This window comes from Panthera leo, chromosome B4, assembly GCF_018350215.1.
Source record: "Panthera leo isolate Ple1 chromosome B4, P.leo_Ple1_pat1.1, whole genome shotgun sequence".
NCBI classification, from domain to species: domain Eukaryota; kingdom Metazoa; phylum Chordata; class Mammalia; order Carnivora; family Felidae; genus Panthera; species Panthera leo.
The window spans coordinates 77849337-77871761 of NC_056685.1; the positions used below are offsets into that span (position 1 = coordinate 77849337).

Sequence of the window (22425 nt, forward strand, 5' to 3'; positions counted from 1 at the left end):
CAATTGCTCCCCTCACCCCCACCCCCCGCCCCCGGTTGTCCCTGGCAGGATCTTGGTCATCAAAGCACACACTTCTGGACTTCTGTACCAGATGGATTTTACACAACTTGGTGGATTGAAAAATAACTCGAAATGGAAGAGCCAAAGCAGATGGAAGCTATTTTGTCTGTATTTTGTTGTGCCTCCAAAGTTTTGAAGGGTTTAGTGTTTTCAGAACCCGGAATCTGGAAAGAGTGACAGTTTGCCCTTGCGTTGTCTTTGGAAGAAAGAGTATCTCTGTAGGGAGTAGACTTCCAGGACAGGAAGGTGACTTGAGCATCATAGGAGGATTCCAAAGCTGACACGTCCCCCTGGGTAATGTCAAATATGCCTTACTAGTTTAGAATAGAAGTCCGTTGAGGGTATGGGATGTATGTTTGTAGTTGTGTGTGGTTTACAAACAGTGAGTTGCATGTAAGTAACAAACATGAGCAATTTAGGAGCCTCCCATCTTTGGATCTCCCTGGCTGACCATTCCCCTGAGAGGGGCTTATGAGCATCATCTCGCCCATTCCCGCCACAAATTTTCTGAAGAGCAAAACACCCGTGTCACAGAAGAAACTATGTGTTGCGGAGGTTGTGAATAAAGGTCGAGAGTGAGATGGTTTGGTCTGGCCTCTTTTTAGAGCAGCGATTGATTACTGCTGTCTGTGTTGCCGTTTCTTCCAGAGCTGACCTGTCCCGGACGCAGCATAACTAACGAAGCTGCTGCAGGATGAGAAGATGGCAGCGCGGCTGCTCGCACCACCAGGCCCTGATAGTTTCAAGCCTTTCACCCCTGAGTCACTGGCAAACATCGAGAGGCGCATTGCCGAGAGCAAGCTCAAGAAACCACCAAAGGCCGAAGGCAGTCATCGGGAAGACGATGAGGACAGCAAGCCCAAGCCGAACAGTGACCTGGAAGCGGGGAAGAGTTTGCCTTTCATCTATGGGGACATCCCGCAAGGCCTGGTTGCAGTTCCCCTGGAGGACTTTGACCCATACTATTTGACGCAGAAAGTGAGTTGGAGGAGACGGCAGTGCGGCTTCAGACACCCCTTTCCTAACAGGCTTAGGGGAGACGGGGGAGGAAGAACTGTCCCTTTGCCAGAGTTTGGATAAGTAGTTAATCCTTTGTTTCGCTTCTGGTTGATGGGGTTTGTTTTTCAGTGTAATTGCTGCGCAGGCTCATTTGTGGGCCTTGACGCTCCTTGAGTCTGTTAATAAGGCTTTAGTTTTTGGCTCCAGGCCAGATCAGAAAAAGATGAAAACAGATTCGAAAACAAAAACAAAAGAGAACATAAATGAAACGGGACTATTTAATAGAGTCCAAGAAAGATGGCGTACCGAGAGATGATGCAGCCAGGTAGAATCTGTCTCCCACACCCACTCAGAATTCCATCTTTACATATAAAGATAATGTAACTGTTACAACATCAGCAAAGCCTACTGTTTTGAAGGAGATGATGGATTTGTACTCTATCGGAACTTCCTCTGTCCCTTGGTGACATTAGATCTTAGCTGCTGGGGACAGGAATAGTAGAGAGTAAACCAAACTGGGCCCGTGAGGAGACCAGGTCTTTGGCCTTGTTACTCAGTTGTCCGGCTTGAGCCAACACTCATTCTTACATTAGAGTCCGTTCTGTTACTCTTGCTCGTAAGAAGCACAAGTGAAATAAATACTTGTCTTCATTTGGCCAAGAGTTTCAAACTCCTCTAACAAACATTTGACCCAACCGTGGGCTTCTTTCTCATGATTCTCTTTTGCAGCAAGGCAACAGGTGGAGAAGCAAAGCCCCCTGGCTAATCCGCCAGCCAACTACTTAGCCATTGCATACTGAGGACTGACGCCAAACACCATTCTAGGGATCCCCCATTTGACAAAGGTCATTTAAAGAATTAGATTGAGAGGTGTTTCCAGATGAGGGGAGAAAAGGCTGTGTGTGATAACATATTCACAAATATAAAGCTTAACTCAACTATCTATATTAACAAAACTGCCCCATAAGCTTCCCTTAACTAAATTGTCCTTCAGGCTCATAATTTGGAAGAAATTTTAGTTTCTTGGCTTAATAACGAGACAGAAGTAAGATGACACCCGTTGATCTCTTGACCCAGCTGTAGTTGTGAAGGCGTTTTTGGCTCAGGATGGCAAAGGCAGTTACGACGTTGTCTACACAAGATGGTCCTTCACTCACTTCTCTTGCAACTCAGGATATAAGTGCCAACAGTGGCCTGTATCCTCCACTGGGAAATATAGAAAGTTTAAGAAACGAAGCATGAAGTGATGTGAATAACAGTCAACCAGAAGTAAGAAATCCTGACTCTACCATAATGCACCATGTTTCTGATCTATATTTCTCTTTTCTCATATGTGTATTGTTCAAGATGCCTCAAATAGTTTATGGGAAAAGCAAGTTACAAATAAAACAACTTCCCAAAACTAGTTCATGTCGTTTTAGCAAGATGTGTCACCTCTTTGGGCCTAAATTTTCTCATCTAGAACTGAGAAGTTGGACAGACTTTCTAAGGACTTCTTCACATCTCAAGTTCTGGAGCTGAGTAGTTTTCATAAACTTTCATTGATTTGCTCAGTTACTCTTCCCTTCTTTAAAGTCTGGCTTTGTAATGTGGGCCTTTGCCGAGTGGGGTAGATGGGTGAGGGAGGAGGCAGGCTTTAACTTTCTGGGTTAGTGAACAAGGGAACGTGGAATCTTGGGCTATTTTTAGAAGAACATTTCATCCCATTGTAAATTTTTGAAATATTTTTAGAAATGTCTTCTTACACTTTCCTATCCTTGCATCCATGATCTTAGTGGAGGTACAAAGCAATGACAAATCACAGGGTTTAGGTTGTGCCTATTTAGGTGAGTTGGCCAATGGTGTGACTTTTTCAGAAAGTACTCTTACTGCAATAAGTAGATATGTAAAGCCCTTTGGACCCTGGCCTTTCAGGCAGCCAGAACTGTTTTGCTTTTATTTGAACTGTTTATCTTTCCAACTCAAATGCAGATTCAATCTCCTTTCCTTAAACCAGACTTAATAGATGAAGAATACACATCAACAGGGCCCAGTTTTCCTTTGCATGCCTTTTCCCCTGGTGTCTGCCCTATAGGTAGCCTCTTTTCTCCTAATGCCTCAGATTTCAGTGACCCTGGATTGGGAGTGAGGCCTCAGAGAGGGCAGATCTCTGGCCCTGATGGGTGTCATTCCTTGGGTAGGAATGTTGGTGGAGCTCCATTAGGAGACTGGTTCTTCATGATAGACAGGATGACTTCAGCCTTTGGCCTCACCACAAGGGTATATAGTTTGTGGAAAGGATTACTTTAATTGTATTTTTTTTTTTTTGGTGATCATTTTTTTTATTGTGAAATATACCAGCATGCAGAAAAGTTCATAAAACATAAATGCATAGCTTAATGATTGTTATGAAGCAAACAAACTAACACTTGTGACAAGAAAGAACATTAGTAGCACTTCGGAAGTATTAATTGTCCTTATAAGCAAGGGATGTTTTTGTTTAAGATTTTATTTTTAAGTATTCTCCATACCCAACAAGGGGCTCAAACTTACAACCCCAAGATCAAGAGTCGCGTGCTCTACCGACTGCGCCAGTCAGGCACCCCAAAGCGAGGGATTTTTTAGTTGATTAATAATGTGCTGGCTCAAGTTTATTTGCAGGTCTTCCCTGGCATTACTAATACTTCTTACTAACTAGGCCTTTCACTAGGCCAAATTAGCAAGGTCTCCTCTACAAGGAAGCACACTGGGAACTAACCCACAAATCAAAAAATCCTGAGAGTAGAAATGACTTTAAGAGGACATTCCCTTATGTTTGTGCTTCATGGGCTGCCTTAAATAATTCTTCCCAAATAGAATTTCTTTGCTAAGTGATAAAAGTGGATTTCTTTCCCGTTTCCTCATAGGTCTCCTTTTCTACCTAATTAATCACTTTTATGGCTCTCATTGACACCGGTGTCTCATTTCCTTCCCTCTGTTTTAGAGGGTGAAGGAAAACTACTTCCCCATTCGTAGAGTTCTCATTTTTATCCCCTTGCGGATTTCACACTCTTCCAGGGACACGGGGACATAAACCTGTGTGTCATATTTTTTAAGACACTCTTGTACCAGCTGGTGCTGGTTTGAGCTATCATAAGCTACTTCAGGCCCTCAACAGGGTTGTGCATGTTGTATTTCACTGACTTTCCCAGATGGTCCCTGAAAACAGTCTAGATGATTCTCTCTTTGGGTTTCCTCCGACCTCCCAGTGTTACAACATTTTCTTTGCCTCTTGGGACTTTGTTCTAATGTCTCCTTTGTTTGGCTTTCTTGTTTTGCAACAGTTGCTTGCAAAAAATAGAATTTCGGGGATGTTTATATTTATTTATTTGATTTTTAAATAAAAATAAGGTATTTACCTACATGGTTAAAAAGTCAATTAAAGTTATTTGGTAAAAAGTCTCCCCTTTACATTTCTCCCTCATCTGCTCACTTCTGTCTCCCTGAACAGGTGACCACTGTTTTAGTAGGATCTTCCCGAGTTTCTTTATATATGTATATTCAAAACCAAATAGGTACTCTAACAAGCTTGAACTCGCCAACATGTCTTTGTTCTTGGTTTTCTTTCTATTTTCTTAAGCCTGTTGAAGTCTTTCTTTGTTCTGTTTTTTTTTTTTTAGAGAGAGAGAGAAAGAGAAGCACACAAGTGAGCAGGGGAGGGGCAGAGAGGGAGAGAGCATCTTAAGCAGGCTCCACTGCCAGCACAGAGCCCGACATGGGGCTCCACGTCATGAACGTGAGCCCGAGCCGAAATCAAGAGTTGGACGCTTAACCGACTGAGCCACCCTGACGCCTCTCTCCAGTTCTTAATAATAACTTAGTGAATTTCAAATGGCCACATATATTCCAATAACCATCTTAAGTGGGGCAGCAAGAAAGTCTATGGATTAAGTTGAAAAAGGCCTTCAGAGTTGACTCCTACTCCTTTTCCCATTTCTTAAAATTGGTAGTTGCTCTGTGTGTCCTTTTCTGTTCAGAAATATAAATGTAAACAAAAATCGAAATTATAGGATGGACTGATGTGCCTTTAAATAGGGCTCGTTCCTATTGCATTAAATTACATGTTGTTTCTCAGAGTTCAGTGTACCTTCAACTCTTCCTGTCTCTTTTCCTGCAAATTGGAGTCTACCCAGAATCATAGAAAATTAGAATATTGTAGCCTTAGATATAGGCTGGTTCATCATCCTCCTCTTATAAATTTAATGGGGTAAAGTTCTTGTCAAAAGCCAGCACCCGTGTTGGTGGTAGAGTCAAAACTAAAACCCATGCCTCCTAACTCTCAGTTTATTACAACACGTTTCGAGGTCTCCGCTTTTCTCATGTTTTATTCATCGATACTCCACTCCATTGGCTGAGTCCTTCTGGAGCTAGGTAGGCAAATTTAGAGACAGGAAGAAGAACCTGCTTTTTCACCCACATCCCTGATCGTCCCTGTGGCTTTATAACCTTTTTCAGGATGGGTCCTGACAGGTACAGTGCTTCTGAGGGGAAGGATGGCCTTTGTATTAGCTCCAGGATTTTACCTTCTCCAGTGAAGTTGCTAAGTCGTGCAGTGGCCCTTGATAAGCTGTTCCAGAGACTCGGGCTCAGTATCAGCACTGCTGCCACTATTCAGCTGGATATGTAATCTAAAGATAACTCATTTAACCTCTCTGTATATGTATACTTTTAAAGGGAAGAAGATCTCCCACACGTCCCCAACGACAGAATGGGACAGTGAAAAGAGCACCTAGCTGGAAACATAAAAACTTCCATTTTAGTTCTTTCTTTGCCCCTTGTTTGCCTTTGGGTAAATCACTTAAAATCTCTGGGGCTTCAGTTTCCTTACCTATAATAAATACAAGATAAGAGTTGGGCCTATATCTATATCCTTCTCATTGTGTTTCACACATGTGTCTGTCACCGTTACGTTTTAGCTGAACAGACTGCTTTCTGTTTCCCTAGTGCCCCCTGCCTCCTGGTCTCCATTCCCTCCTCTCAGAATGTGGGACTCAGAATGTGGTCTCCATTCCCTCCTCTCAGAATGTCCTTTAACTTCAGGAAACTTTTGACCCTCGACCCATTCGTCCAAGGCCCTCTTCTTCCTTACAGCCTGACTTGATTCTCTCTACCAGAACTGATTCTACCTTCTGAATTCCTGTGCTACATTAAGATCTTTAGCCCTACCTTTACTAAGAAGTGGCTTTTAGATTTAATTCAGGTTAGATATAGGAGGGCATCCTGTTCCCAGGAATGTTTACAATTTTCTCCTTACCCACACACACACAGGCACACGCACATGTGCGCGCATACACACACACACACACACACACACACACACGCAGTCCCATGTACTCTTGGCAGAAAATCCTTGCTGAATCTATTTTCACACACTTTTCAACAAGTGTGCAGAGCAGAGACAGGCCGCTAAAGGAGAGTTTACATCCATTAGGTGTGGTTTGAAATTTTGCTAATGAAGTGTTGCATTGCCTGCTCTCGCACAATAAGGCTAGATGCACCCTTCCATTCTAAATAAAAACTGCATGTTTTCAAACTTTATTTTGCTCAAAAAAGCCATTTTGCAACAATATTAAAAAAAACCAAAATGGTGTTTCTGTTATTTTATTCACCAGACCAAAGGGAGGCAAATGCTTATGCACCAGTGGGAGGCAGGCCATTCTCAGGGTGATGGGTTAATGATGTGCATGTATGGTGCTCTTTTCCACTCTCTAAGCAACATTCTCTAGAGGGGAAGGAATTTAGTTGAACATTCCCAACTCTAGGCCTTCTTTAAAACCTTAGCAGTAGGGGCGCCTGGGTGGCTCAGTCCTTTAAACATCCAACTCTTGATTTCGGCTCGGGTCATGATCTCACCATTTGTGAGTTCGAGCCCTGTGTCAGGCTCCACGCTAACAACACAGAACCTATTTGGGATTCTCTCTAGCTCTCTCTCTCTCTGTCCCCTCCCCCCCAAAATAAATAAGGTTCATTTGTTTTATTATTTTTTTAAAAAAACCCTTAGCAGTAGACTCAGTGTTGGGAAATCTTATTTCTGACCCCCTCCCCATCTAATTCCAGGTTAACGTGTATGTAACTTAACCACTCAGGGAATCAGTTTCCCTAATCCTGGAAATTAAGATTATAGTATTGCACCTATTTCGCCAGGTTGTTGTGATGATCTTGACTACCCTTTACAAAATGAAACAGCCTGTTGCTCCTACCCAGCATCAGTTTTCTCTGTAGCACCCAGCAACACCAGCCATATGTTTATTTGTTTGTTGTTCATCCTCTTGTCTGCTCATCGGCTGGAGCAGTGCCTGCACTGTCGTAAGTGCTCAATCCCTATCTGTTGAATCAATTAATCTTAGGAAATATGCCTACGAAAACACTATGTACTTTTCTGAGTGCTTTGAACATGAAAGGTGACATTATGATGTTTTCTCTAATGAAAATTTTCCCATCTACCAAAATGAATTGAACTCTAGAGGGAGAAGAGACTGATTACCAGTGTATCTTTTCCTTTCCCAAAGAATTAGTTTCCTTTAGGGGCTGAGGAAGTAGCTCCTGACATTTTAGAGATTTTCAAAGGGCTGGATGACTATTGTTCAGCGCCACCAGTCTTATCTCTCCTCTTGTAGAAACTTAGAATTGGAAGGAACTTTATCAAAGGTCATGGGTTGATAGCCTCCTCCTAGTGCTTGAATCTCTTCTTGGTTTATTGGTATCAAGTGTGTATTATACAAAGGATGCCACTTCCTGAATATTCTAAGTTGTCCTGTCACGTCTGCCTTTATTAAGTGTTCTTGCTTCTTTCTTGGCTGGGCGACTTGTGTCACCCTCCGTGTATTCACTGACTATAAAGGAAATGAGAGAAGCTGACATTGGAATATATACTAGTTTGGGTTGCCTCATATAAGAACAACCTGCTTATTCAACAAATACTTCTTGAGTATTCCTATATGGGAGGCATTGCAGGGGTGGAGCAGTCTGTTCAATTCTGTTGGGGAAACAAAGATTCATGAAGTCCACTCTTTACCCTGAAGTAGCTTATAACAAGGTAGTGTATAATATACTATTTTTGATAAGGGAGCCCCAGAAAAGGGCCTTACTTACCTCATTGTAATTGTAGTATTTGAATCAGGCTTCGGAGTTTAGGAAAGAAGGATAGACTGAAACATTGTAGGCAGAAAGAACAATATGAGCAAAGGCTCAGAGACCAGAGTGTAGGACAGTGGAGGAGAAAGCTGAGGGGTCTGATTGAGCTGGAATGTAGGGGAATGAGTGAGGAGCCTTGGGAGATGAGGCTGGGAGGGGAGAGCTGGAGCCAAATCACGGTGGACTTAGTGTGAGACCTGGAACTTTGGTCTTTACTTGACAAATAGTGGAGAACTACTGACGGTGTCCGGGACTGAGCAGATGTGATTGAAGCTGTGCTTGGGGGAGGTGAATGTGGCCGTGGTACGTACGGTGGACCAGATGGAAAGAGAACTGGGACAGAGACCAGCCGTGGGGTAGTGAGGGTCCAAAGTGTGATGGTGGAAGTGAAAAGTAAAGGGAGTGGATGAAGTCAAGAGGTGTTACAGAGATGAGTTGATAGGATTTTGTGATTGATTGTGGAGGGCTAAGGAAGAGTCTAGCATTCAGTCATTCATTTGGTAATCTGATAAATTGTTATTGAGCGTTTTCTATATGCCCAGGCTCTGCTCCATGCCCTTGGGAACAAAACAGACGATCTCTTTATGCTACTCCGGAACCTTAGTTTTTGTTGGGGAGACAGATAATAAACAGGTAAAGAAATTCATCATTACATATAATGGTGAGTGCATTAACGATAATACGGTCCAGGTACTTGAGAGGTTGTGGTGCTCTAACTTGGTATGGAGACTAAACTTGGAGAATCCAGAAGAATCAAAGGCTGCATGCTGTCTAAATACTCAGTGTCTTAAATAGGCCTTTAGCAAGCACTAAATTATAATCTTTAAAAGGACCCATAATGCCGATCTTCTGAGTTACTTAAAAGCCAGGATTGTCACTCTGTTGAGACATTTTGCCAGTCTTCGATTTTTACATAGGCAGGGGTCCAGTACATTTCAGCATCAGTGTGAGTCACCGGGCCATCTGCAGATAGAACCTAGCATTTTCTCCAGAAAAGAGCCTCAGGTCTTCTCAAGTCCTTGCACCAGTAGCCACATTAGTGAGAAAGACACCTTTTACCTGAATTCTGGAATGTGTGTTATTAGCTAATCACCTTAGCCATAAAATTCCACGTGATTGATTGATTCCACTATCAGAGGGATTAGTCTCTGATAGTTTTTTCCAGGGTGTGAAACATTTTTATTTTAATAAAAATTGACCCGTCGAATGACTTATTTAGTAATGACCATTGAAATGTTGGAGGATGTCTCAAAATCAAGGTGATATCGATCATCTTCTGATGATAATTAACCATATTTTAAATCCTTTCTTCGTCAGAGAGTAAGCCCGTAAAGTCCTTATACAGAGGAACGCTTCTCTTACTCATTGCTTCCAAATTCATATGAGTTGTAAATTCTTTACATATTGCTCGTTACATATAACCCTGTTTGACACCATTCAAGATTAGGATTGCCCCCTTATAGGACAATTTCTGCCACCTCTGAATCTAGCAGTAGAATATTCCATATAAGCTCTGGAGAGGCACTCCTGTTCCAGAGACTTTGTTGGGGCTACAGACTTTGGCCTATGGATTCAAGTTTGAATAAAAGATTCCCCCAATTTCAGAGGATGAAATCTCCTGTCTGCTGTTCAGGGTCAGTCCCCATCCAGGGGACTTTCTCTAGAACTTTCTCTAGAACTTCTGTCTCTCAGTTTTCCTCTCACTGTTCTGTGCTGTGACACTGTTCTGTCAGTCTTTCCCTTTTCACTCATGCTCCTTCCCCTCAGCTTTAAACACTGTCAAAGCCTCTCGCACTGTAATGAGCCCTTACTTGACCCCACATCCCCAGCTAGTCTAACCACTCTTCTCCTGCCATTGAAACTTTCAAAGAGTAGCCTTTACTCAGCATCACCACCTACAAACCTCCCACCCGCTTCTTCACCCGCATCCTCCTCTCTGCTGGCATTCTCAAGATAAGATCCTCTGTGATGTCAAATTGCCAAATTTATCGGATGTTGTTTCACTTCTTATCCCACCGGAGCTCTGTGCTGTGTTTGATACTGTGGATTGCTCCCCAATTCTTGCAGCTCTTTTCTTTACTTCCTTGGCTGCATTCTCCTTACATCTCAGACTACTCCTTCTCTCCCATTTCCCCCTCCTCTCCCTTAAATGTTGGTGTCCTCCCGGGTTCCGTACCTGGCCCGTGTTCCTGGCACACTCTCCCTGGGTGATGTCACCTAGACTCTCAGTACTCCTGAAACTGTATTTCCAGCCTAGAACGCGCCTTAATATTCAACACCTTGCCAGGCATCTCTCTCTGGATTTCCGGCAGGTAACTCAGTGTGTTCAAAATTGAGCTCCTTTCTCCCCTTAAACCCGCTGCTTTCATCTGCTATTTTAGTGGATGACACCAGCTAAATTCTGGATATCATTATTGATTCCCCAATTTTCTGCAGTCCTTAAGGGTGACCAGTGTTAGGGAGCTGTCAGTAGAATGTTGCATATTTTTGTAAGTAAGAAAACATCGTGGCTCAGAAATTGTAATTGTTCACATTTCCTCAGCTGGTGTGTGGCAGAGCCAGATTTAAGTTCCAGGGATGTAGGATTTAATATTCACGGTCTTTCTACCATATCACGCTGTCTCTATGGAGTATATTACAGACTGAGTTTTTGTTTTCTACTATCATTTTGAGATAATTTTCTGTCATTTTACATTGCCACAATATGAAGCTGGTATGTGGTGTTTTGGGCGTTTTTTAAAGTGTATTTGTTTATTTCATGCTATATCTTTAGCATGGTATCTAAAGACATAGAAAAGATGAGAAGACTTTTCAAACTAAAACAATTCTTACGGGAGGATGAGCTAAAGGGTGGAAAAGGTCAATTAGGCACCTAGCAGAAAGTTGTGTAAAGTTACAGGTTTGTTGTATAGTTAGTATAGTATCCTTTCCTCAAGTCTAAGAGATTCATTCATATGCTCAGTAAACACATGTGAGCTCTCTACCTTATGCCAGATGGGCATCGTATTCTGCACTCTGCTTGCTGAGCTGAGAAACGGTAGTTGGAAGCTATAGCCCTGCCTTTAAGGATCTCAGGGTCCAGCGAGAGACAGAGATGTGTAAACAAAAGCGACAGTACCACATTAACTGCTATAACAGGAGTAGGTGCGGAGTGGAGACACACAGGAAGGAAGGATAATTCTGTTTGAGACAGTGGAATGGGGCCATCTTCAGAGAGGAGGTGATAGTTAAGCTGGACCTTAACGTATACCATATAAAATATGGTTTTAAAAAATCCACCTGTTGGAGAAGAGAAGAAAGAGTAAGTTTGTGTATAAAGACCGGTGCATGAAAAGGCAGAGAGGCATAGGAAAGGCTGAATTGTTTCACACCGTGAGTTTACTTGTGACTAGAGCACTACTTTGGCTATGACAGGAGCCAAAGGTGGAAAGGCAGGTTGGATCCCAGTGTGTGCATACTAGGCAGCTTTTATTTTCTCCTCCTTCCAGAGTTCCTAGGTTTGACCTAAGCCCTGGGGCCTGTTTTGAACCAGTGCAACCATACAGGTGTCTCCTAGTGACTCTGGAGAATTGCTGTACCTTGTCCTACTGCCTTCTGCCAAGTGTGTGAATACCAACTAATGTGAATGTTAGTCCTTAGACTCTCCTTTTTTTTTTTTTAAATGTTTATTTTTGAGACAGAGAGCGAGGGAGAGCAAGACAGAGTGGGAGCAGGATAGGGCAGAGAGAGAGGGAGACACAGAATCCGAAGAGCAGGCTCTGTGCCGACAGCACAGAGCCTGGCATGGGGCTCGAACCCATGAAGCATGAGATCGTGACCTGAGCTGAGGCCGGACGCTTAACCGACTGAGCCACCCAGGCACCCCTCTCGTTTTTTTTTTTAAAGTTTATGTATTTACTTGAGAGACAGAGAACGTGCGTGTGCATGTGCGTGCACACACTAGCATGGGGAAGGAGCAGAGGGAGAGGTAGAGAGAAAATCTCAAGGAGGCTCTGCGCTGACGGTGCGGAGCTCAGTGTGGGGCTCGAACTTGTGAACTGTGAGATCACGACCTGAGCCAGAATCAAGAGTTAGATGCTTAGCTGACGGAGCCCTCCAGGCGCCCCATGCCCTTCAAGTCTCCTGATGGCCAGCCCGTGTTTGTAGCCAAGGAGCAGGAGTGGCAGAGGCAGCATCATAGTCACGTTTATTGTGTGTTTATTCTGTGCCGGGTACTGTAGTAAGTACTTTTTGTGACTCTGTATTTCATTCTCACAACCTGATAAAGTAGCTAGTGTCGGTCATTATTCCTGTTTTATCAGTGAGAAACCTGAGTCTTAGCAACCTAAATAAGTTGACAAAGGGCCTGACAGCTAATAAGCAACAGAGCTAGGTCTTGAATCCAGCTCTTTGTTGTATCAAAGCCTCTATAGAAACCTCTCTGCTGCTTTCTAAGAAAGAAGAGAGCGAGAATATAGAATATTCTGGAATACGAATACAGTTACTAGAGGGGTTAATACACTTTACATAATAAGCATGCATTTTGCTTTACCCCAGAGCAGCTGCAGTCTGTGTCCCCTAAGAGGGTAAGGAGGAAGAAGATCAAAGGCCACCTCCTCTTGAAGGGCAGTGAGGAAGAGAGGCCATGTAGGAGGTTCGGAGCTGCCCGGCCTTGGGGAGCAGCATCATGCTGGCTCCGCGCTGGAGCAGGTACACAGCACTGCTGTTGTGCCAGGTATGGCTTCCTGTGACCAGGATATGGGCAGGAAGGGTGTCAGCTGCTCCCAGTGTGGGTTGGAGGGCACGAGGTTACAAGGTCAAACTGAATGAGAGAGTGTATACAGAAGCACCTGGAAAACAGCAAAGCCATAGATAGATGTGCACCAGCCTTGCCTTCATCCGGCTTAATTTGGGGGAAAGACCATAACCAGCTGCTGTGATCTCTGAGGCACATGCAGGGGCTTTGCTTTTTGCCGGAGTTAAAGGTATTAAGCAAGAGAGATTCCTTCGTTGACCCAAGGATTGGACTAGATGACTTGGGGTGGTGAAAAGCGTTCAGGACCAGACGCTGGGAGACCTGGGACCTGGTAAACCTCAGCTCTGTGGTGTCAGTGTGCACAGAGCTCTCTCTCTGCTTGCTTTCTTGTCTGTAAAGTGAGGAGTTAGATTTTTTTAAAGCTTTTTAAAATTGCCGTACGGTATGACAATTAAGATCAGAGACTCTGGAGTCAGATCGCCGCCGCAGTTCGATTTTAAGTTTTGCCACTTAATGAATAATTGTGCGGTCTTGGGAAAGTTACTTGACCTTTCCACCTCAATTTCATCATCTGTAAAATAATACCTACCCATTACTGGGTGACAGATATTGTATAGGCATCTTAGTAGGGTGCCTGCCACATAGTAAATGCTTAATGAGTATTCACTGTTACTCTTCAGGTAAGTTCATGGTATAGCTATCAATGACCCAAAGCAATAAAAACATAAATTTGGGATTTAGAGGTCTCTCTTGCTCAATCCTCAGGGTAGTGGAATAGAGACTTGGAAGATGAGGGCTCTAAATATTTATAGTTCAAACAGAAGTACAAGCCTAATCAGAATTTGTCCGTGTCTCATGTCCTGCTTGAGTTCAGTATTTCTAAAGGCAGCTTAGTACCAGGACACAGGTACTGAAGAAATTCAGGCCAGCTGTGCCTTTGCTGGAGCCTTTCCTGAGGCATACTGGGACTAAAGTTGTGATTTCACCTGAGGGGCCCACTAAGCAGATTGGGATTAAGAAAGGCATCTGGACTCTTTTGAACGTGAGGTAGTTGTTTTGACAGTACAGGCCATTTACTTCTGAACACCTTCCTGGTCTGAAGTAGAATCTGTTTATTTTTTTATTTTTTTAAAGATTATTTGTTTATTTTTGAGAGAGAGAGAGAGAGAGAAACAGGAAATGAGCAGGGGAGGGGCAGAGAGAGAGGGAGACACAGAAGCAGGCTCCAGGCTCCAAGCTGTCAGCACAGAGCCTGACGTGGGGCTCAAACCCACGAACTGTGAGATCATGACCTGAGCCAGAGTCGGATGCTTAACCGACTGAGCCACCCAGGCGCCCCTAGAACCTGTTTAGATTCAGCATTATATTTTCCTTTATTAAAGCAGGGAAACTTTGGGGCGCCTGGATGGCTCAGTTGGTTGAGCGTCCGACTTCGGCTCAGGTCACGATCTCGTGGTCCATGAGTTCAAGCCCCGCGTCGGGCTCTGTGCTGCCAGCTCAGACCCTGGAGCCTGCTTCAGATTCTGTGTCTCCCTCTCTCTCTGCCCCTCCCCCGTTCATGCTCTGTCTCTCTCTGTCTCAAAAATAAATAAACATTAAAAAAAATTAAAAAAAAAAATAAAGCAGGGAAACTTTGAGAGGACATTTGCTTGTTGCCTGCCATATTGGCTCTATAGCTAGAAGTCAAATGCCAAACCACCGTTGACCAGCGGATACCTGACTACCTGCCCTTACTACTGCTGTAGCTGCCCTGCAGATCAGCTGTATTTGTATTATTATCTGATAGAAGACCACTCTGTGCATGCACATTCTGAAAGCAATAGGCAGAGAGGATTTGCCCCTGGTAGAAGTTACCGGAATTAACAGTTTGAGTTAGGCAGGAAGAGCTAACAACTACTGTAAGTCAAACTGGCCCCTTGCCTGGTACAGAAGAGGTACATAGGTCTGGGAGAATAAGGTATATATGTTAGGTTTAGGCAGGCAAGAATTGAAGGCTAGAGAAGGCAGCTAAAAACAAGAGGGTTGGGCAGTGCCAGAGATCAAAACAGTTAAGATCTACGGCCCAAACTCTGGGAGACAGTCATAAGTCAGTGTCAGTAACAGCTCTAGCTAGATAGACTCAAAGGACATTGGTTTCCAGCTGCCTTCTTGTTGGCTCAATCTCTGGGCCCCTCAGTGTTCATGACAGCCAGAAGGTCATCAGGTACCTGCAGGTTACCTTTGCCTTAATTGAGATGATGACCTCACAGGAGAGGGAGAACTTGGTTGAGTGGAGAGCCACTCTCCTGAGCCGTGTGTCCCACAGCAAACCAGGGGCTGGGTACTAAACCTGTCTCCCTAAGAAGCTTTCTGTTCTGTGATATGGTCCACCCTGTGTTGAGCACTCTTCTCTGTAATGTCCTTTCAATCTATACTTTTTGTGTGATTAAAAAAGTTAATCTGATCCTGGGGTGAAGGTGAGGAAATGCTAATAAGTTGGCTGCACTGCAGTGCTTTGGTAACTGTGTAGATTTATTGTATTGCATTTGCAGTATGCTAGGATTTTTGTGGCGTGTGTAGGAATGGGCTCGTACCTGGTCTTACACAGTGTCCCTTTCCCTTATCGTAGACCCGGAAGAGGATACATCTTATCCTGAATTAGCAGTGGTGAAGCTCCTCCATATCCTGCGCTCCAAGCCCCACGTTGCTAATTGGAAATGAAAAGCCTGTGCTTTTCAGAGGTTCATTTTATGCCCGAATGACATATTTATTAATTCTCCATGCCATAACTCGTTAAGAGCTGTTCCACTGCTCTTAATGGGCCTTGTGTTCAAACGCATTCAGTGGCTGTTTTTATAAACTGATATTTCCCCTTGGGCAGTAAACCACAATTCAATTTCAGTTTTCCTTTTAACTCGTTTACTTCACAAAGATCTAATTTAAGACAGATTAGGTAAAATATTATTGGACTGCATGGACACCAAGTTATTCTTGCTTAAGAAGTATTCTTGTAAGAATCCAACGCCTGCTTTTCCTTTCCACTCATCCTGGGCTTTGAAGAATCCAGTGTTTGAACAAGGGACGAATCTCCTTTTCTGGATTCTCATCAGCAGTTTAATGATGATTACTGAGATTTTATTAGCCATGCATGGGGCATGCTTTAAATATATATATTGTTTTAGTTAGCCCATCACCAGTCAGGCCGCTTCATTTTCTCTCTTATATTCTCTGTTCTGCCGAGAAGAGGGTCTAAAAGCCTGGCAGATAGGGCAGGGGAATGCGGCCTGTGGGCAGCTGTGCCGTGGGGCTGCTCCATGCTGCCCCCTGCCCACATAAGTGTAGTTCTCAAGATGGTATCAAATGCTGTTGACCCTGAACTTGACAGAGTATCCCATGAAGGAGCAAAATAACCAATTCAGGAGAGTTCCACCAAGATGTAATGTGAAAGAATAAATAATAATAGGCTTTCCCCTCCAAAGTATGGTTTGCTGCTTTGTTGTACTTAATCTTGGATGCTTCTGCATATTTTCTAAATCAGAGTCACAGATGTCAGAGCAGGAAAGGACCTGGGCACGCCCATCAGGCAGCCCTCTCTCTCATATTATAGACAAGGAAAATCGGATCCAGAGAGATGCAGTCCAGGCCATACAGCGAGGTAGGAGCAGTTGAAGCAGGAGAACCTAAGTGTTTTAAGGCAAGTGTTTTGAAACCCCACTGTTTTAGGGACCTGGGAGGTGACCTGGTGGTTCCCAAAATCCTGGTGAGCACAGATTCCTCTGCAGCTTACTGCATCAGAACCTCTGGGGTGGGACTTGTGAATTTGCATTTTTTTAAAAAGCTACTCACATAATTCCTATGCAGCCAGTCTGGCCTAGGTCTGGAACTGGTGTTAGTGTATAACAGGGATCAATCGCCTATGTCCCATGGGTCAGGTCATCTCTGCCATTTGTTGTTGTGTGGCCCGTGAGTTCACAAGGGTTTGTACATTTGTAAATGGTTACGGAAAAGTCAAAAGTCACAATATATTGTGATGTGTGAAAATTACATGAAGTTTAAATTTCCTTGTCCATAAATAAAGTTTTATTGAAACACAGCCACTATTACTTGTTTACATATTGTCTGAGGTTACTTTTGCACCACAGGGACAGGGTTGAGTTGACTGTATGGCCCACAGAGCCTACAGTATTTACTGTGTGGCTCTTTACAAGTCAAATTTGGTGACCCCTGATATATACTGTTCTGTTTCTTATATAAGCACCACACGGACCAGTGTCAAAAGGGAGATTCCTAAGCTTCGAGAACTTGTGTTAGTTCAAACACCATCTTGTTTTATGCTAAATATGCAGTTATGAAAAACTGCATATAAATTAAGTTTATGTAAATAATTATTTTAACAAAAAGTGTGTTTTATTGTAATACAACTCGCTACTTGAAGTATGGAGGATTCCTCTTCATTTCAGGAAATTTAGTGTGGCTTATATGTTTGTTTCTCTTTGAATAGAAAAAGTACCTTGTTTTTCTACTTGATGAAGATCTAGGATGTAAATATTTGGAAAGGAGTGCTGATAAACTATTCTGTGTGCGGTGTTCAGTACGATTCATTATGAAATTTCTACTTCACATTTAAAACATTCTTAATAAAGCCCGTATACCTATAAAGCTGTAGTTTTAAAATTCACTGAAGATCCCTACTTTCCTCGCCAGCTCTTACTAATTCAGGATCTTAGCTGCCTCCTGGTTTTTCTTCAACCAAAGCTAACAGTTTCAGTGTCTTGCTGTCTTCCTTTTCTTTTGCCTTTCCTTCTTGTCCCTCACCTCGCACATACAAGCATTTGTTCATTAATCAGGCAGCAGAGATTTATTAATGCGCAGATGCTGACTCTGCAATAGGAAGTACCCTCGGTGGCACCTCGAGACCTGTCTTTCCACCACGATCAAACTAAAAGATAAGAGAAACGGAAGGTGCAGGGGACGTTACTTTTAAAAGTCCTCTTCCCTGTCTTCTTCTAAGGCAGGTGGGTGATGTTGTCAAGGCCTGGCCTGGTGGTTTTTAGATCCTGGGACATGGGCCAGCCTTCTTTCATTGTTGCTTAGGCTTTTCTGTAGTGTACCCCAGGGGCTCACATTTCTCATTCACCAGAGAATCCATCCCCCACACCAGTTTCATTCTCTGCCAGATTGCCGCTAAACTGCCTCTCAATCTGGCACAGTAGAAGCTGTAAAGAGGCTCTCAACTTGGCATAACATGCTGCTCTGGGCTGCGTGACCTTCGATAGGTGGTGTCCCTCTCCTGAGCTTTTGTAAAATGCATAGAGGATAACAATCCCTCCTCAGCCATACTTCACAGGAATATTATGAGGTTGAATGGGGAGGTTATTTAAAAGGCTTGGCATTTTCATAGAGGGAGTTGCTATAGAAACAGAGGCCTACAAGTACTTCAGAGAGGGGGTTTTGGGAAAGGCCCCGGGGTCTTTGTTTCTTTGGGTAGCCAAAATATGGAAGACCCGGCCTCTGACCTGTTTTCAGCCTAACCCTGGGTCTACCGCTCCCTCTTGGTTTTAGGATTCAGCTTCCCTGCAGCATGCCCTGCCAGAGCCAATACCCTCTAGTAACAGGAAGAACGATTTCGCACTGCAGTCTCTAGGGATAGTGAATTGAGCATTTCCAGAGTGTACGTGGCTCAATACCAGCACTGCTTTTCTACTTGGGAGAGAAAGGCGTGACTGCCAGATTACCAAAGGAAAGAACAGAAGATGAGAGGAAAGGATCTTTTATTTTTATTTATTTTTTATTTTTTTTTTTCAATTTTTTTTTTTAACATTTATTTATTTTTGAGACAGAGAGAGACAGAGCATGAATGGGGGGAGGGTCAGAGAGAGAGGAAGACACAGAATTTGGAAGCAGGCTCCAGGCTCCGAGCTGTCAGCACAGAGCCCGACGCGGGGCTCGAACTCGTGAACCACAAGATCATGACCTGGGCCGAAGTCGGACACTTAACCGACTGAGCCACCCAAGCGCCCCGAGGAAAGGATCTTTTAAAAAATAATAATCTGTCAGCAGCTGTTTATTGGGAGTGCGTGGCATGGGTTGAGCCTTCTCCTGGAACCGTGGGAGGAAGTATGAGATTGATTCCTACCCTCTAGTTTCAGGGGTAACTGTTTGGGGGAGGCGCCGGGAAAGAAGGGTTAAAAAAAAAAAAAAAGGTGGCCCAGTCAGTTAAGTCAGTTCGAATTTAGCTCAGGTCATGATCTCATGGTTCATGAGTTCGAGCCCCACATCAGGCTCCACGCTGACAGTGCAAAGCCTGCTTGGACTTCTCTCCTCCTCTCTCTCTGCCCTTTCCCCACTTGGGTACTCTTTTGCTCTCTCTCAAAATAAATACTCTTAAAAAAAAAAAGTTCAGAAAAGGGAGAGCTCAGAGTCATTGGGGATATTTCATTAAAAAGTGGGACCTCAGGGTGAAATTCAAAATCACGCCTCCTTTCTGGGAAGAGGGGGTATATTTGGAGCGTGTGCCGGCGGGAGCAGTATCGGTAAGGCCTTAGCTCTTCAGCTCCTGATGGGTACATAGATAGATGTTAGTGGTATCATTCTTTAGACCTTTTTATATGTCTTACACTTCTTAAAATGGCTCACTGTTTTGTTTTGTTGCTGTGGTGTGTTTTTTACTGAGATATCATTCACAAGCTAGACAGTTTGCCATTTTCAAGTGTGCTTTTCATTGGTTTCTTGTTCACAGGTTGTACAGTTGTCACCACTATCTAATTCCAGAACATTCTTGTCACCCCAGTGAGATCCATTAGCAGTGACTCCTCCATTCCCCTCTCCATCTAGCCCTAGGCAGCCACTGACCAACTTTTTGTCATAGATCTGCCTATACTGGGCCTTTCATATAAGTAGAATCCTACAATATGTGACCTTTTGTGTCTGAATTCTTTTCAGGATTTTCAAGGTTTACCCGTGTTGTGGCATGGATAATCCTTAATTTCTTTCCTTCTTTCCCTTTTTCTGGGGCCAGATGTGTTTTGTTTCCAAAAAGCTCCTCAAATCACTCTGAAGTTCAGAATGGGTTAGGAACCACTTTTAGCTATTACTATGCTTAATTCTACTATTTGGCTTGGAATAAAGCTAATTATTAAAAGTTTGTCAATAACACCTTACTAGACACTCTTCAGGTAATAATGTATGTATTTTTATTGTGGTAAAATAGATGTAACATAAAATTTATCATTTTAACTATTTTTTATTAAAATTTTTTAAAGTTTCTTTATTGGTGGGGCACCTGGCTGGCTCAGTTAGTTAAGCGTCCGACTTCAGCTCAGGTCATGATCTCACCATTCGTGAGTTCGAGCCCCACATCGGGCTCTGTGCTGACAGCTAAAAGCCTGGAGCCCACTTCAGATTTTGTGTCTCCGTCTCTCTCTCTGTGCCCTTCCCCACTCACACTCTGTGTGTGTGTGTCTCTCTCTCTCAAAAATAAACGTTAAAAAAGTAATAATAAAGTTTATTTATTTTGAGAGAGAGATAGCACGAGTTGGGGAAAGGCAGAGAGAGAGAGGAAATGGGAGAGAATCCCAAGCAGGCTCCATGCTGCCAACACAGAGCCTGACGTGGGGCTGGAACTCATGAAACCAAGAGTCAGATTATTAGCTAAGTCGAAACCACAAGTCAGATGCTTAACCAATTGAGCCACCCAGGCGCCCCTTAACCATTTTTAAGTACCCAGTTCAGTGATATTAAATATATCTACCATGTTGTACAATCATCACCACCATCCATCTCCAGAACTTTTCAACATCCCAGAGAGAAACTTGCATCCATTAAATGGTCACTCTCCATTTCCCCTCCTCCAGCCCCTGGTAAACTCCATTCTACTTTCTTTCTCTGTGAATTTGCCTATTCCAGGTTCCTCATAGAAGTGGAATCCTATATCTGTCCTTTTGTGTCTGTCTTATTTCACTTAGCATGATGTCTTCAGGGTTTATCTGTGTTGTAACATGTATATGAATCTTATTCCTTTTATTTTTTTTTTAAACATTTACTTATTTTTGAGACAGAGACAGAGCATGAATGGGGGAGGGTCAGAGAGAGAGGGAGACACAGAATCCGAAACAGGCTCCAGGCTCTGAGCTGTCAGCACAGAGTCCGACGCGGGGCTCGAACCCACAGACAGCGAGATCGTGACCTGAGCCGAAGTCGGCCGCTTAACCGACCGAGCCACCCAGGTGCCCCTCTTATTCCTTTTAAAGACTGACTGACATCCCATTATATAATGATAGACCACATCTTGTTTATGCATTCATCATTGATGGACATCAGGGTCCTTTCTGCTTAGTAGTATTTTGAATAATGTATTAATGAACATTCGAGTATGAGTTTTTGTGTGAATACCTGTTTCCAGTTCTTCTGGTCATACACCTAGGAGAGGAATTGCTGGGTCATACGGTAACTTTGTGTTTAACTTTTAAAGAACTGGCAAACTGTTTTCCAACATGGCTGTACCATTTTACAGTCCCGCCAATAATGTGTGAGGATTCTAATTTCTCTATATCCTTGCCAGCACTTTTTCTTTTCTATGTTGTTGTTGTTGTTGTTCATTATATTCATCCTGGTAGATGTGAAGTGCTGTCTCATGTGGTTTTATTTTCATTTCCTTAAAAACTTTTGATGTTGAACATCTTTACGTGTGCCTATTGGCCATTTGTCTGCTTTTTCTAATCTTTTTTAAAACTAGATTGTCTTTTTACTGCTGCTGAGCTCTAAGAGTCCTTTTCTATTTTGGCTGCTAGATCCTTATTAGATTCACAATTTGCAAATATTTTCTCCCATTATGTGGGGTTTTTTTTTTTTAACTTTCTTGATAGTGTCATTTTGCACAAAATTTTGAATTTTAATGAAGTCCAATTTATCTCTTTTCAATTTGGTTGCTTGTGCCTTAGGTGTCACAAATATGACACCGTTGCCTAATCCAAAGATGTGAAGATTTACACTTTTGTTTTCTTCTAAGAGTTTTATCATTTTAGCTCTTACATTCAGGTTTTCATTCCATTTTGAGTTAATGTTTGTATGAGATGTGAAGTACAGGTCCGGATTCAATTCTTTTGCATGTGGTTACCCAATTGTCTGAGCGCTAATTATTGAAGGCTACTCTTTCCCTTTGAATTACCTCGGCACCCTTAAAAAAAATCAATTAACGTAGATGTATGGGCTCATTTCTGAATTCTCAGTTCTGTTCTATTGATAGATATGTCTATCCTTATGCTAGCACCACAGTCTTTTTTTTTTTTTAATGTTTATTATTTTTGAAAGAGAGAAAGAGAGAGATAGAATGCAAGCAGGTGAGAGAGAGACACATAATCTCTGAAGCAAGCTTCAGGCTCTGAGCTGTCAGCACAGAGCTCGACACAGGGCTTGAACTCACGGACCATGAGATCATGACCTGAGCCGAAGTCAGACGCTTAACTGACTGAGCCACCCAGGCACCCTGCTAATACCACGGT

At 43.1% G+C, this 22425-nt stretch overlaps 1 protein-coding gene across 2 annotated transcripts in view; it reads left to right on the plus strand.

Annotated features, from left to right (window-relative positions):
* Window positions 1-726: 726 nt before the first annotated feature.
* SCN8A (sodium voltage-gated channel alpha subunit 8) overlaps window positions 727-22425 on the plus strand; it is a 119195-nt gene continuing 97496 nt past the window's right edge. For both annotated transcript variants that reach the window (XM_042946586.1, XM_042946587.1), the window contains exon 1: window positions 727-1038. In XM_042946586.1, the coding sequence (XP_042802520.1) occupies window positions 763-1038 (276 nt within the window). In that variant the 5' untranslated portion in view covers window positions 727-762. The remainder of the gene's footprint in view (window positions 1039-22425) is intronic.